The 16,516-nt window shown below is 36.4% G+C and overlaps 1 protein-coding gene and 1 long non-coding RNA gene across 11 annotated transcripts in view; one reads left to right on the top strand and one right to left on the bottom strand.

Annotated features, from left to right (window-relative positions):
* Positions 1 to 6,142, bottom strand: part of LOC131956016 (rho guanine nucleotide exchange factor 11) — a 58,501-nt gene extending 52,359 nt beyond the window's left edge. For 6 of the 10 annotated variants that reach the window (XM_059320350.1, XM_059320352.1, XM_059320354.1 and 3 more), the window contains exon 1: positions 195 to 1,098. Coding sequence is in view for 2 of the 10 variants with exons in the window: in XM_059320356.1 (XP_059176339.1) it covers positions 195 to 196 (2 nt within the window). In the remaining 8 variants the exon portion in view is untranslated. Of the gene's footprint in view, positions 1 to 194; positions 1,099 to 6,003 lie in introns of those variants that run through there. The other 4 variants (XM_059320359.1, XM_059320358.1, XM_059320351.1 and 1 more) reach the window with 3 other exon arrangements.
* On the top strand, positions 5,297 to 6,160 carry LOC131956018 (uncharacterized). Its single transcript, XR_009388925.1, has 3 exons — positions 5,297 to 5,368; positions 5,463 to 5,559; positions 6,041 to 6,160. It is a non-coding gene; the product is annotated as an uncharacterized LOC131956018 (long non-coding RNA).
* Positions 6,161 to 16,516: the final 10,356 nt, after the last annotated feature.

Here is a 16,516-nt window from a genome sequence, read left to right as displayed (position 1 = left end):
AATATAATTATAACTAATTTCATTCCTTCACAAGAATAATTTCAGGGCTATAGAATCTACTTAAGCTGACCTAATGTATGATACAATATGTCAGATTTTTTAAACATTGTTTAAGAAATAAAATGATACATAATAACAAAGCTTAATATGCTGAGCAATAGTATACATAATACTAATAGTAGTATGTTACGTACATTGAATCAATACTCTAAAAAGGCCTTCTTTGACGAAGTCTGCAGCAGTCTATTAAAAATTAATTATGTTGTAGCACTGACAATGCAACTTCACAAAATAAACATTTTTAAGCAATGCTACTGTAAGCAACAGAACGTCATTTTTCTTTTTCAAAAATAAACCCTACTAATTTTAAACGTTTTTTATTTGACTTTCAAATACACAAAGCACTGTAACAAGTGTAATCACTGCGCCGTGACTTGCTACAACAATAGCATGATAGCAGCTACGAAACACTACACATCATAAAATCGATGTTAGTAACGTTAGCGGTGCACATCAGGATTAGGCCACTTTCAGGCCTACATCCTGAAACACGATCTAAAAACAATTGCTATGCATTGATTTATTATTTGTATCCATAAAAACTCCAGATCCAAATAGATTTAGATCTAGGTTTAAAAAGTTAGAAACACGTAAGAAATGGGTGGAGATGTCAACAATGATGCACATTCACGTGACGTCATAGGTCACAGGCTTTAAAAAAAACATAACAAGGTGATATCCAATGTAGGTCAGAGTGGAAACTCGCCACTTAAATAAAATAGAAGCTTCATTTATTGTGGAGATATATTTCTAGGTCACAGCACATACACGCGATTTAGAAACCAGACCGAGTGCTACACACAAAAAATGCTCGTGAAAGCGAGAAATGTAGGAGGTGGCAGGCAAATGAACAAGCTTTCCATTACATTCGCCTGTTAAAAATAGAAAGCGGTGGAGCGAGCGAATGCACACAACAACTCTGTTAAGTACAGGTTTCTTCTAAACATAAACGATTTTCTTCCCCACACTGGCCAAAAGAAATGAATGTCTAGTTTAGTACACGTTTGGATCTAGGCTTCACAGGCTAGAAGTTACGACAGTGTTGTTTTTTTTTTCCCCACCGTTAGCGAGTCACTGGTGAATAAGGCCGTTTGTTGCGGGACTGCTATCCGAGGGTAATGGAGACGGTACTATCACAACAGGTCGTCCATACAGACGGCTATTATTAGACGGCTAAATTTAGTGAGGTGTTTTAATCCAATGTGTATTAAAGCATGAGATGGGGTAAAAGTGCAGGGGGAAAAACCACAAGTGCAGTGAATGTGTAGAAATGTTTACACGCTGACGGCGGCGGCATCGACATTCTTCTCGCCATTCACCCATGGTAACAGTGTCACAAAACATCTGAGTTATGATTAGTCAACGGCTTGGTAAACTGCCGAGGAATGTACGAACGACGAGATCAAGCGTGACAACAAAATATTTTGTTATGGCAGTAGAACAGCAGTACCTAGAACTCAGCATAGAAATAGACTATCAAAACGTTTGAAAACGGAACAAAATTGTTTATTATTTTCTCCCCATCCCTTCGCCGTATTAAGGAAGGATATGGACTGCCGTGTAAACCGGTGGACGGGAGGGGAGAGGAGAGATCGCATGCGCGCTAAGGATAATCCACAGTAGCGTAACATGATTAAACTAGGTTCTGTATCCTAACGGTTACCGCCCTTCCCCCCACTAAGATGAGTTCAGGTGATGCCAGGTTTTATGTCATCAGACACTCAGATTTGGATTCTTGTATGTTACAAATATTTTTCTTTTAATTAAAACCTCACATATGCTCAAACTAACCATCGTAAAAATACACAACACATGTGTCATTTAATAAATGAAAGTGTCATAAATTAAAACGTCACATATGCTCAAACTAACCATCTTAAAAATACACAACACATGTGTCATTTAATAAATGAAAGTGTCATAAATTAAAACCTCACATATGCTCAAACTAACCATCGTAAAAATACACAACACATGTGTCATTTAATAAATGAAAGTGTCATCAAATAGCCTCATTTCCAGTTAGAAACTTAAAAACATTTTTACTATGAAAAAAAAACTTTAAAAATAGACTGCTCTAGAACTACAAGAGAATGAGGTCAATGCTGTAACATGATCTCTGGAAAAATAATCAGTTTTTTTTAAAACGTGTCTAGCCAAGGTAGCCTTTAAAAAAACAGATACTGTTTTAGTATGATTGATTTTTTGTAAGGAGAATAGTTTGAGCATCTGCTCTATGCAGATGGAGTAGAGGGTGAAAAAAGTATTTAACTAGCATTTTCATTATATGTAAGTATAGTATTGTAAGTCACTTTACAATTCATAAATGTAAAAAGTTCTAAATTTATACATGTTGAACAATTAGATCCAATAGACAATAGTATAATAGCCCAGACATCCAGTCTACAATTCAGTTAAATACAGTTAATGCTTTCAAAAAGTTATGTATTTTTATTTGCTTCCTTGTTTTACTCTACCATGTATGGACTTTGGTCATTAAACAAGCACTTTATAGCTATACTTGTTAATTTACTGTTGTTTGCTAATTGTTTCTTTTACTTAGACTTAGAGGTGAATATTGTATAAGCTGACTTCTGTAAAACCTCAAATTACTCTTTTGATGTTCCTCAGATCATTTGTTTTATAGCTCTAATCACCAAGAGGGAGAAATAAAAAAGCACATTTTTTTTCCACTTTAAGGAAGTAAACAATTAATTCGCCCAAATGCCTAAGCTTCAACCAAAATGTGTGAAGTCAAAAGAGGTTTTTAAAAGTTTTTAAATAATAATTGACTTGGGCTCCAGGATTACATAACTGTCCAAGTTTCTTAGCTGGTAAAAAGTGTTTCTAGAATGAAGGCAAAAAAAAAAAATTAATGCTAATAGATTACTACTGTTTACTTAAAAAAGAGGGTAATAAATTACATTAACTTCTTTTTCACAACTACCTGGCAATTGTAAGCTTAAGACACTATAAAATAGGATAACAATTTAATTTGTAATATAAAAAATGTCCTACTGCTATTTGTGTACATACAAGCTGTGAGATTGATTGATTAAGCTTCCACTGTATACTTACAGTCAAGTGCAACACAATTTAAAAAAAAAAAATTATGTTTTTAAGTAACAGTCATTTACTTTCTGGGTAAAATTTAAAGTTATTGTTTTATTGATTTGCACCCACTTATTTCATTTTACCTTACTACAATTTTTATGTTCAATTTTGATAGGAAATTCGCGGAAATTAATTTAATTATAATTATTTCCATAAGGAAAGGTCACCCAACAGCATCTAAAATAACAGGGTCATCCAGTTGTACCCATTAACTGTCAGTAGTTTTCTATTCTAAAATACACAAGCTAAAATACACCCAATATGTTAATATTTAATAATCTAACAATTGTTTTAAATATAGGCCTACACAATTTGTAATATACAAGCCTATGTCAAACAATGAGTAACTATTTGTACATCGGTGTTCATAATACTGTTAACACTGCTTCAAAATGAATTCATTTGAATATAATAGTAGAATATATTCTGATGCACTGCAAATTTACAAGTAATATTTCAGCCAAACATTTTTAAAATATTAATTTCATGAGGTGAATGCTTCAAGATAATATGATATTTTTAGGTGTTTATTAATTTAATTTTTTGTTAAATAATGAGAATGTCCAAGATCTTTACACCACATTCACAAGATTTCTTTGCCTTTTCACATTTTTTATACGTATCTTGTTTCAATATTAATGTATGTAAGAGATAAAATAACACTTTTTTTAAAAATAGTATTAGTAAGGCCTATATAAAATTATATTATAGAAATTAAATGGAAATCATAGAAAAGAACAGAAAAGCATGGAAGGATGTAGTAACCTGCCTAAGCTCCAGTGGGTGTTGAAAAAACACTTTTAAAAAGGTGATGAAGAAGACAAAGATCAGCGGTTTTGCACATTAATTTTAAATTTTAATCTACCTAGGTTAGTCATAAAAGCCTAAAACTAATATGATTTCCAAACAGCTCAGGGCAGAAGAAGTATTCTATTTATGTAACTTTTGTATATGAAGGAATTGTGTGGTAAGCATGATGCTCAACCACTTTTTAATTTTGCTTATACTATACTTTTGGTTACATGTGTCATATAAAAAAGCATTGCTATTTCAGGACCAAGGCTAGTTTTGCTAATAATATTCAACCAATAAAACACTCATTTATATGATAAACATAGATAAGCTTAAAAATATTTTAAGATAATTGTTGATAATAAACATGCAGTCAATTGCCTGAAAGTGTCTGTATTATTTATAGCAGAAATAGTTATTGATTTATTTTATTTACAACTACAATGTAGGGCCTACATAATTTGATTTAAAACTTTTAAGAAACCACTTTAATCTAAAATAGAGTACTTCACTGAGATGTTCTATGTTTAGTAGGAATGGATGAATCTCTATGTGCATTTCTCATTCCTGCTCAAAACCCAAATGAAAACTAAATAAATCAACACATAGTGTTGTTAAATCAATTCAAGATCATGTAAGAAATGAATGCACACATTCCCTATGTGTTTACTGTGCTATATGCAAATATATAATTTTCAACCAGCACCTAATGCAATGTGTCTGGGCTACAGTACACCTGCAAAATTGGCACAGCTATTAGTGCCAACTAAAACAGTATCTGTTTATAAGTCAAAAATAAGATAAACCCAACATTCATGATTGTTACCCATGGTCATGCCATACTATGTAGCAAATATTTATATTTTGGTGATAAGCTCCTACTTACAAAAAAGCAAAAACAACAGCATTTTTAATGCTACAAGCAATAGATCTAGTAATATTAATTATTAATTAATGAAAGTGATATTGAACTTTTTGTCAGGTCAGGCTCATGTCAACATTGAAGCAAACAATTTACTTTGTGTTTCAAACCTGGGTTTGGGTAGGAGGCCGTATAGTCTAGACAATTACTGCTTGCTTATTGACAAGTAATTAAATAAATATACTGGGCCAATAGTATTATTATAGGATTAGGCTATATTTTATAAAATCAAGTCCAAAGTGCTGACGAATTTGTTTAGGGGTTTGGTATCCTATTGATATATTATTTTATCTTAAAGCCTAACATAGCTAAAATATTATACTGAGTTTCTCTCAGGCAATGAATGGCCCTCCACTGCTTGCAGTAACACAAGTGTACCATGCAGTGAAAATACTAACATTTAAAAAGAAGTGCTATCTTGTGCGGCATGCACACATTATTCCTGAAGCTTCTGACAAGGAAACAACAACTATTAAAGTGGTAACAAGTATATAAAAGTATCAACAGTACATATTTGTTTCTTCTCTTACAAAATCCATTTTTGTTATATGAAAATTCTGTTTACTTTTAATAGCAAGTTTAAAACTGACAAAAGGGCTTGGCTAGTGCTCTTCAGACAGAAGTTATTCCTTCTTCTACTAGAGCTAAACTAAACAGTATACAGATCACAGGTATGAATATTGCTTTAAAACTTTAAGAATTGTTAAACTAATAAATAGTATTGTTCTCCTGCAACATTTCTTTGGCAGAGAGGGGTGGGGTTAATCTATATTCTAGACTAGATTATAAATAATAGATCTAGATCGGACTATACTTGACTATAGAATAGATCTAGTAGATCTAGATTAGATCTAGATCTAGTATAGTTTTTTTAGTAGGCCTAGACTAAAAAAGCTCTTTTACTTTGTTTTCAACTGGATAAGCCATAAGGAACCACCTATCTAGAATTATAATGGATTATCTAGATCTAGGTCTTTAAAAAGAGATAAAGTAAAATCATTTAGTAAAAACAGTAACACAGTGAATAAAATGATAGGCTAGTAATTAAAATAATGAAATAACAGCATTTGCATTTACTATTTTAGTATTTTTGGTGTGTACAAATTTTTACTTACCGATCTGTAAATGACATCCCTCTCTGTTACTTCACAGTATCACAAGAACTTCCACAAGACATGGAAAATGGTTTTTAAGAAAATCCAACTGATATGACCTTTGAAATCACCAAGCTATGAATTTTAAATCTACATTATTCTGTATTTTCAAGCACAATTTTGGTCTAATAAATTCACTAATTTAATTTAACATACACAACTTGCTAGACTAATTCCTGCCTGTTATGAAGGAAGTTAGCAGCCAAGGGTCATCTAGAAAACAGTCTGTTGAGGACACTATGTTTATCAAGCGTAAAGGTCAATCTTGTATATAATATCATTTGATTTAGCCAAAAGTCGATTAACAAAAGTAGACAGTAATAGAATTAACAAATAGTGTAATTAATTATGAAAAATTAGAATATCAACATCAACCTTCTTCCAAACTTGAGTCTGCAGATATTGTTGCGCATAATAAAATAAAACACAATTTATAACCACACTTTAATATTTATAACAATAAATCTAAAAATTGTTGACAGCAAAAATATTTTTAGCAATGTCGTTAAAATAATTTGTAAACATTTTTAAATGAAAATCTTAATATAAAATAAGTTTGGCTACTGATAAATGAGTTGATATTCATCCGCAGTCATCCGCCATGTTTAGAACACAACTATTTTTAATGCCTTTTTTTTTACTCTTTAAGTATAAGAGAGGAAATGTTAGAACTAGACTAGCATAATATAGATCTAGATTCTCTATATATTTAAATAAATTTTGGTTAAGATTGAAATGTTAACGTTATGCCGTTTTTTTCCTCCGTTTCATATTATATTTATCGGGTTTATTAGGATCGTGCATAGGCTCATAACACAAAATTTGGCACACACACCCAGCGGCGTCGCGAGGGGGAGGGGTGGACCGCTCCGCGTGATACCATTCAGGGGGTTGGGGGTGCCACCAAGGCCGACTATAAAAACCGACCATAGATAAACCTTGTTATTATTTTAACTGTGTACAGATCAAAGCTATCACCCGGTTGGAGGAAGGGTAACACCAACTGCTACATTTATACAGGGAAAAAACTTTTGTTGAATAACTGATGCATCAATCAACGACCGACAGACACCACAGCTGATAATTTACTACAAATTGAAAAGATGCTTCAATTAAGAGTAAGAGGTGGATTAATAAATTTGGCTTTTTTTTTTTTTTTTTTTTTTTTTTTTTTTTTTTTTTTTGCAAAAATGTGATTAAAAATTTGGTATACCCATAAAAGGTAAAGAGTTAATGTGATTCAAACGTTGGGGGTCGTCCATACAGACCATAAATGACTTCACACTCGGAGGGGGGAGCGGGGTCGGTAATTTTGTGACGATGTGTGATGAGGGGGAGGGGGGGGGGTTCAGATTGTGCGACGTCCCACTTTTTTTCATTATAAAAAAGAAATGTTAAACAACTGCTGCCTTGTAGTTTGTTCTTGGTTGGACAAAGGCTATGGAAGCAAATCCAAAAAGAAAAGCAGGCTGAAATCGGAGTCAATGGCCTCAATGGCGCATAACCAATTGACACGTAATCCTTAATTGTGATGGAAGCATGGTCGAGTCGGCAAAGCTCATGGTTGATAAATTCGAAAAAAAGTCTCGAGTTCAAACCCTCCCAACACTAAAAATTAAGAACGAAGAAGAAGAAGACGTTATTTCGCGCAGAGGCGTAGCGATCCTTCCCGGCGCCCGGGGACAAACTTTCAATTTGGCGCCCCCCTCGGGGGCAAATTTTCGATTTGCACCCCCCCCCCCTCAAACTGCAATAATACAGCTAAAATGACATTTAATTTGTTTTAACAACCCATTTTGGCGCCCCCTAAGGTCGGCGCCCGGGGACATATGTCCCCCCCCCTGCCTCTCCCCCTGCCAATCGCTACACCTCTGATTTTGCGTTTTAGATAACTGTTTTAATAAATAGGAATTTATTAAAATACTTTATTTTGTCAGATTTCAGGCAAGAGTTTGGAAAAATATCGATGTTTTAAAAAAAATTCAACTGCAATTTTGAGGGGGGTTGTAGGCTGAGGTCACTGAGGTGTGACGTCATTTTAGGGGGGGGGTCTGGCTTTTTGTGACGACGTGTGACGGAGGGGAGGGGGGAGGTAAAAATCGTTTAAAAAGCGTGACGTCATTTATGGATGACCCCTTGGGAAAAAACTCTTTTGTCGTTATGTAACATTTTTTCCTATATATTAAAAACAGAGGTCGTAGTTCAGCCCAAAGGTGCGTAGCTTCAAAAAAGTTTTACTACATCCGAAAAAAAAATTGTACAAGAATGCATTTACATATGCTTAATCACATACAAACACGCGTATATGGCATATATTTAAACCATAGGCCAGGGGTTCCCAACCTTTTTTTACTCTAGAGCACATTCTAAAATATCGGTAGGGTGGCGGGCACCACCTATTTTAAATCGACAAACTCCTTCCAGAGGCGTAGCGACCCTTCCCGTCACCCGGGGACAAAACTTTCGATTTGCACCCCCCCCCCCCCTCAAACTTTCGATTTGCACCCCCTCCCCTCAAATTTTCGATTGGTACCCCCCCCCCCCCTCAAACTTTCGATTTCCATCCCCTTCAACCTTTCAATTATGTTTATGAAAAAAATTCTGTCTCTGTCGAATAGTGAGAGGCGGGCACATACGAATCGTTCGGCGGGCGCCATGGCGCCCGCGGGCACGGGGCTGGGAACCCCTGCCATAGGCCTATGTGGGCATACACACACAGGCCTATAGTTGTTTGTTTTTTCTTGAGGAGGGGGAACCATGACGTGCCGCATCGAGTAACACCCGACCTAGCGACACCATGCCCCCATCATCAGTGTTTCTTTCTGTAATAGATTGAGTTAATTGTGAGATCAAGGGAACTCACTCTCTGTATTAGTATTATATTTATATTGTTATCTTGAGTGATGTCCCTTACATGTTGTTATCTATAAATAGTTCTCTCTCGCCATCTCTCTCTCTCTCTTTGCATCATGGCGTCTGTACATAATAAAGACTGTTAACAACCAACGCGGCTTCTCGTCAGTCATTACAATCCACGTCATTTGGCGACGAAGGATAAACATCTACTAGAAAGAGCACCTACTTACGCAAAAAAGAGGTTTGCTAGAGCTTATTAGCTAATTATTTCTAGTATTATGGCGCTGTATGGCCAAATAAAAGAATTTGATGCGAATGATGAAATCATTCAAGATTACCTAGAGAGGTTAAGCTTTTACCTAGAAGCTAACGACGTGACGATAGAAGCCAAAAAGAGAGCTGTTTTGTTAACAGTCATAGGGCCTCAACAATTCAGGCTACTAAAGGACTTATGCGCACCAGCTAGTCCAGATACCAAGAGCTTTAACGAGCTGAGCAAATTGCTAACAGACCACCATGCGCCTACCCCATCAAAGTTTTTATGTAGAGCTAGATTTGACAGTAGGACTCGTCAACCAAACGAGTCAATATCAGAATATGTTGCTGCTTTACGTCATTTAAGTAGATTTTGTGAATTCGGCGATACGCTGTCTGACAGACTATGTGAAAAGTTTGTGACAGGTGTAAACAGCCCTGATATTCAAAGAAAGTTGCTGCTCGAGTCAGATCTAAAATTGGAAAAAGCAATACAACTTGCAATGTCATTCCAGCAGTCATCAGATGCGGCGAGATCTTTAGCACCTTCAGAGATCCATGCAGTAAACAGCAGGTTAGTCAATAAACATCCACCCCATCAGAGCATTCCAACTTATGCTAAACACCCTGCTCGTTCAAATCCTAGATCTAAATCTAGTAATAATTATCAAAAATGTCATCGATGCAAGGGTCCCCATGCATCTCATCGGTGCAAGTTCAAGTTAGCAACTTGTTATAAGTGCAGTGAGCAAGGTCACATTGCCAAGGCCTGCTTTGCAAAGTCTTCGTCTGTTGCTAAATCTAGCCAGGCAAGACAGTACCGCAACCAAAGGCAGCACTATGTTAACTCTCACCAAGACTACCTAACCCAACCAATGAACCACTCTACCTGTGAAAATTCTCAAACTGATTCGCAGCCGGATTTCAACCTGTTCTCTGTTAAATCAATAAGTCATGCTCCCATCAATGTACAAGTTAATATCAACGGTAAGAGCATCAGCTTCCAACTTGACACTGGAGCATCTCTAACAGTCATAACAAAGAAAGATTTTGACGCTGTCACAGGAGGATCAGTGTCTCTACAGCCGTGTCACAAGTGTCTAACAACATACACTGGTGACAATGTTCCGGTAATAGGAGAGTGTATGGTTCATGTAAGTTATAATGGTCAAAGTGTTAAACTTCCTCTTCTTGTGGTTGAAGGAAATGGACCGCCATTACTAGGTAGGAACTGGTTAAGTGATCTTAAGTTAAATTGGGAGAGTATTTGTTCATTGAAGAATGTAAAAGAATCTAGTCTTACTTCACTAGATAAAGTAATATCTGAAAATAAATGTGTTTTTGGTAACTCTGGATTACTAAATGATAGAACAGTGAAGTTAAGCATTAAAGATACAAATCCAAGATACTGCAAAGCTAGAGTTCCACCTTATGCAATGAGGAATAAAATTGAAAATGAGCTAAGTAGATTGGAATCTAATGGCATCATAAAGAAGGTAGACTATTCCGATTGGGCGACACCCATTGTGCCAGTGTTAAAGAAGGATGGTTCTATAAGAATTTGTGGAGATTATAAAACTACACTGAATAAGCAAATAGAGCTAAATAGGTACCCTATACCTAACATTGAGGAAATTTCTTTGAATTTGGCAGGAGGAGACAAATTCACTGAATTAGACTTTAGTCATGCTTACACTCAACTAGAACTGCATCCAGATTCAAAAGTCTATACGACAATAAACACACATAAAGGACTCTACCAATATGAAAGACTATGTTTTGGCATATCATCCAGCCCTGGAATTTTCCAAGCTGTCATGGACAGTATTTTTAAGGATATTCCAAATGTTTGTGTGTACTTTGACAATGTGTACATAACTGGTAAGAATGACACTGAACATCTTAAAACACTAGATAAAGTCTTGAAAATTGTTGGTGAAAAAGGTTTAAAGATAAACAAAGATAAATGTCAATTCAGGCTGACAGAAATTAGTTTTCTTGGTTATATATTGAGCAAACAAGGCATCAGACCTCAACCTGAGAAAACAAAAGCCATTAAAGAAGCACCCAAACCTGAAAATACCCAACAACTAAGAGCTTTTTTGGGCTTGATAAATTACTATGCAAAGTTCATAGGAAATCTGTCTGGTAAACTATCACCACTGTACAAGCTGCTACAGAAAAATGCAACTTGGCACTGGGGTAAACAACAAGAAGCTGCTTTTAATACAGCAAAAGAGGCTTTGTCTGCTGACACCTTACTAACTCACTATGACCCAGGGAAAAGACTTGTATTAACATGTGATGCTTCACCAGATGGTGTAGGAGCAGTCTTGTCCCACATGGATGAGAAGGGTGACAGACCCATTGCTTTTGCCAGTAGATCTTTGAATCAGGCTGAGAAAAATTATTCTCAGTTAGATAGGGAAGGCTTAGGCATCATTTTTGGTGTTAAGAAATTTCATAAGTTTCTGTTTGGTAGGAAGTTCACCATCGTTACAGATCATAAACCATTGCTAGGTTTATTTGGAGAAAACAAAACCCTACCTGAGCATGCCTCACCAAGAATTCAAAGATGGGCTATCACACTAACTGCATACAATTATGAATTGAAATACAAACCTGGATCTGAGAATAGTGCAGATAGTCTTAGCAGATTACCTTTAACCATTAATGTCCCGTAACGCCCGCTGCCGCCCGACACCGTTAATGTCCCGTAACGCCCGCTGCCGCCCGCTTACAATACGCATAGAAAAATTAAATTTGTTTCATTAAAATTTGGCCTACAAATCCTAATTTTTAACTAAACAGGAAGTCGGATTGTTTCAGCATCCTTTTCCGGTTCTTCTAATTTCAATGGCGCTTTTGAAAGATAAAAAATAATACTTTCTTTCTATCTCGAAATTTTAGACTCATCGGTCCTATTTTTAGTAGATTTAATATTAAAAATAAAATAAATTAATGCCTCTAAACGTATCTAGGCATGTATTTTATGAATTATATATCTTAAACATAACCAAATTGATATTTAACTGTTAAATTCGATGCATAGTTGTTTAGACAAAAATAAATAAAGTTGACTACCGAAAATGACCTGTTTTGAATTTTCTCCGACATTTTTTATTTTTATACTGTACTTGTACCGAATATAATATATTCTATTTAATACTGTTGGAAAGCCAGGTTTATTCCCAACATTAATCAGTACTTTTTATCTTAATTTTCAATTTCATTTAGACAAAAACAAATATTTTGTGAAACTATTCACTTGATCATACAGAGTTATGCTCCTTACATTGGGCCGTCATGGGTGGAGTTTTGGTAGAATGAATGGGACATTAATGGTTAAAAAACCAAAGCCTGAGCTATGTACCAGAAGATGTATTTGTTCTCTTCACTATCATGGATAACTCCAATATAAATGTGAATGATATTAAAAGAGAAACACAAAAAGATGAGTGCTTAATAAAAGTATATGAGTACTGTAAGAATGGTTGGCCTGAAGAGTCTGTGAATGATGACTTAAAGCCATATAAAATAAGAAATTAAAACCCTTTGTGAAGATAATATAAAAGATGGAGAAGATGCAGTCCATTATCAGTCAGAGCTACCTAAACAAAGTATCCGTAACTTAATAAATGATTATGGTGATATGGCAATTTCAAATGCTTTTAAAGAAAATACATTAGTAAGAAGGAATGTGATCATCAAACAACTTTGCTAACATCATTAGCACTTACAGAAACTAAAAGGGTAACATCAAAAGAAGAAAAAGATTTTTGCCATTTAATACACCCATTTCAAATACTGGATCACAGTTGCAAAGTGATATGGTCCAGAATATTACTTTTAAACAGTATTTTTGGTTACCAGGAAAGCACTATCAGATTACCTGAGAAAATTGATCAATCAAAGAAATCTATGTCAATTAAGGATCTGAATAACAGCATAATACTTTCAGATGCCAATTCAAAAATAGTTCCATTAAATCATGACAAGACATTCATTGAAAGAGAATTTGGTGTTAATAAGAATGTGTATCTAAGAAATTATGGGAGAAAGGAAAAATGGATACCAGGTCAAATTGTTCAATGTACAGGACCTGTGCCTTATAAAGTTAAAAATAACTTGTGCAGATAATAAGTGCGAATCTGTCAATCCCACCAAATCTGAACAGTTCACACCAACTCAGTTTGTTCCACAACCAGGTTCTGTTGATATGAGTGAACCAAGTTGTCTGGAGTCAGAAAATGTAAATTCTGGAGTTAATGATTTAAATCCTAGACCTCCTGAGATAGAGAATCCAGATGGTCAGAATCTTGAGTCACCAAATCAGAAGCCACTGAGAAGGTCAAGCAGGACAATCAAAGTCCCAAATAAGTTAGACCTATGATTCTAAAGGTCAAAAGGACTTTGACATTATTGTTTTGTATTTTGATTATGTTGTAGCATATTGTGCATTGTTTGTAAGGATGTAATCTACCATAGTGTTCATGTTACAATATAATTGGTGATTTTAGGATACTATCAATTGTTCTATTGAGAGATGTGTTATTGTGTTCTAAGGGTAAAGGGATGTAATAGATTGAGTTAATTGTGAGATCAAGGGAACTCACTCTCTGTATTAGTATTATATTTATATTGTTATCTTGAGTGATGTCCCTTACATGTTGTTATCTATAAATAGTTCTCTCTCGCCATCTCTCTTCCTCTCTCTTTGCAACATGGCGTCTGTACATAATAAAGACTGTTAACAACCAACGCGGCTTCTCGTCAGTCATTACAATCCACGTCACTTTCCGATCTCAAGAGGTGGGGGCACTTAAAACTTTCAGTGGGGGGGAGGAGACAGACTAAAATTTTCGGCGGTGGGGGACGGACACTGGTAAAAGTATATTTTTTAAAAATATAATATAATTATTCATTTATTTATTGGTGTGGGGTGGGGCTGGGGGAGGGTGTGGTACTGTTCCCACCCCTTCAGAAGCGAGATGCATGAAAGAATCTCTGCCCATCATTCGTATGCTAACTATAAAATATTTCCTTATTTCACAACTAGGGTTTCTTTCCGACATTTAGCTCCAGTGTGTGTGTGGGGGGGGGGGGGCTTGATAGTCTCGGGGGTGGAGTAGGAAAGTGGTTAAACTAAGCATCAATATTTTCTATTCAATTGTAATACATTTTCTATTTTGTCGGAGGTGGGGGGGGGGCGGGCTCGAGAGGTGTCACCCCCTCCCGGAGTGATGCCTGAAAGAAACACTGACAGTAACCCCTAAAAGTAGATGTAGGCTAACACTTTAAAGACCCCAATGGTCCAGCATGCACTAACATACATGAAGTTGAGATTTTTACTTTAGAACCAGAGAAGCAAATAATTTAGAGAAAACTGCTTTATTTTTCCATCTTAAAAAAAAAACAATTGCAGAATGCTATATTCAGCTAGTCGAGGCTAGGAGAGCCATCAGAAAGCTGAAGAAAGGTAACGCGGGAGCTTTTGACGGCATTATAATCCCAACAGAGACTTTAAAAACACACCAAAACGCATCAATGGAAAAGCTATAGGCTTATATCCGCTATGTGTATGTGAGTACTGAGTACATGATTGTAGGTTATATCAAGAAGGATTAGAATGGAAGGAACGTTGCCTGATCAAGATTCCAATTAAATGAGACACGCTAGAACCACGAGTAGGGGCCTATCAGGTATCTTTTCACTGTCAAGAAAAGTCCTACCGTATGCTTTTAGAGAGAACTAAGGGCAGCGTTGATCCAAAAACTACGAGACGAACGATCCAGAAACTGCAGAACATAAATTGCGCGAATTACATTGCATTACTCCGCAAATAGGCCTTTATATGTATATATATACATATATATAACGAAGACAGCAACACATCCGTATTAGAGAAAACCCCGAAATCTAACAGGAATTGAGTCCCCTAACGGGAAAGGATTACTAATCCTGGTTTTCTTTCGAGCAGTGTTTCTTCCAGGCATCTCTTCGGTGGGGCAGATGCCGCCCCCCCACTATCGACAGATTCTATCACGGAATTTAGTTCAATTGCTTAACATTCCTTTAGACCAGGGGTCTCCAAACTTTTCAGCCTGAGGGCCGCATTAACTATCAAATATAAGTTCGGGGGCCAGAGTTTTTTCCAGGCATCTCATCGGGGTGGCGGACCCCCCCCCTCCCTCCACACACACGAGAAAAATGTCTGAAAGAAACACTGTCGGGGACCGACAACACACTCGAGAGCCAAGTTTGTTCTCAAATTGTTTCTCACTTGATAAAGATTGTATGTTGTTCCACAATATGAAAAGTACTTGTAAAAGTTTTAATATTAGGAAAGCCTTCCTTGTCTTTAAGGAGGTCATTTGCTGGGCAACTGGCCACATTTACTTCAATGGTATTTGACACAATGCTACACTTTCAGTTTGTTTTGAATTTTTCCTCAGCCACCTCCAACACACTTTTTTTTCTCGTGGACAAAAATATCTCCGCGGGCCGGATGAGTGGACCTCACGGGCCACATCCGGCCCGCGGGCCGTAGTTTGGAGACCCCTGCTTTAGACTTTAGATTATATCGACCTAGGTCAACAGAGAGATCAGGATGCATGGGCAACCCATTATTATTATCTATTCAAGCTAGGTACGTGTCCTAGGACTCCATTCATCGCGATGCATCAATGGTCACCAAAGCATAACGGATCCATATTAATATTTAATCCGCAAACAGTTTAAACGTTGTTGTTTTATGGCATTCAAAATGTTAAAATTATAAACATAAAGTGTCACAAGCACACCATCACCACCTGCAATGAAATACTTTTATTATGGGGTTCCATATAATGGGGGAGATGGGGGAATTAAACATTCTGGCAACAGCCCTTGTCTACGCCACACGTCGTAGAAAAATTGTGCTTGCTGTCGCGGTTGCTGTTCTTTCTTGCCATACTCTTTATCCAGAGGCGTAGCGATGGGGGGGGGGGAGGACATATGTCCCCGGGCGCCGACATTAGGGGGCGCCAAAATGGATTGGAAAAAGTAATCGAAAGTTTGAGGGGGGTGCAAATCGAAATTTTGTCATTGGGCGCCGGGAAGGGTCGCTACGCCTCTGACTTTATCAGGAGGATCTGCAAATGAACAGAATTCAGTGGACAACGTGGAGTTAACTTGACGACTTTGTAAACATTTCAATTTTTCCCCACAAACAACAACAGAAGACTAAATTTGACGATAGAATCACATATTGGGATGAGCATTAACTTAGGACTAAGATATTGACAAATAACTAACGTACTAGTTTTAAACCGGTAAAGTTCTCTTTTCAAACCTGACGGTCCATGGGGCAAGTGAAGTAGAG

The sequence above is a fragment of the Physella acuta genome, unplaced genomic scaffold (assembly GCF_028476545.2).
Source record: "Physella acuta isolate Inbredline_101_S28 unplaced genomic scaffold, ASM2847654v3 ptg001122l, whole genome shotgun sequence".
NCBI classification, from domain to species: domain Eukaryota; kingdom Metazoa; phylum Mollusca; class Gastropoda; family Physidae; genus Physella; species Physella acuta.
Note: the sequence above shows the minus strand (reverse complement) of the source record. Positions and strands in the feature narration are given on the sequence as shown.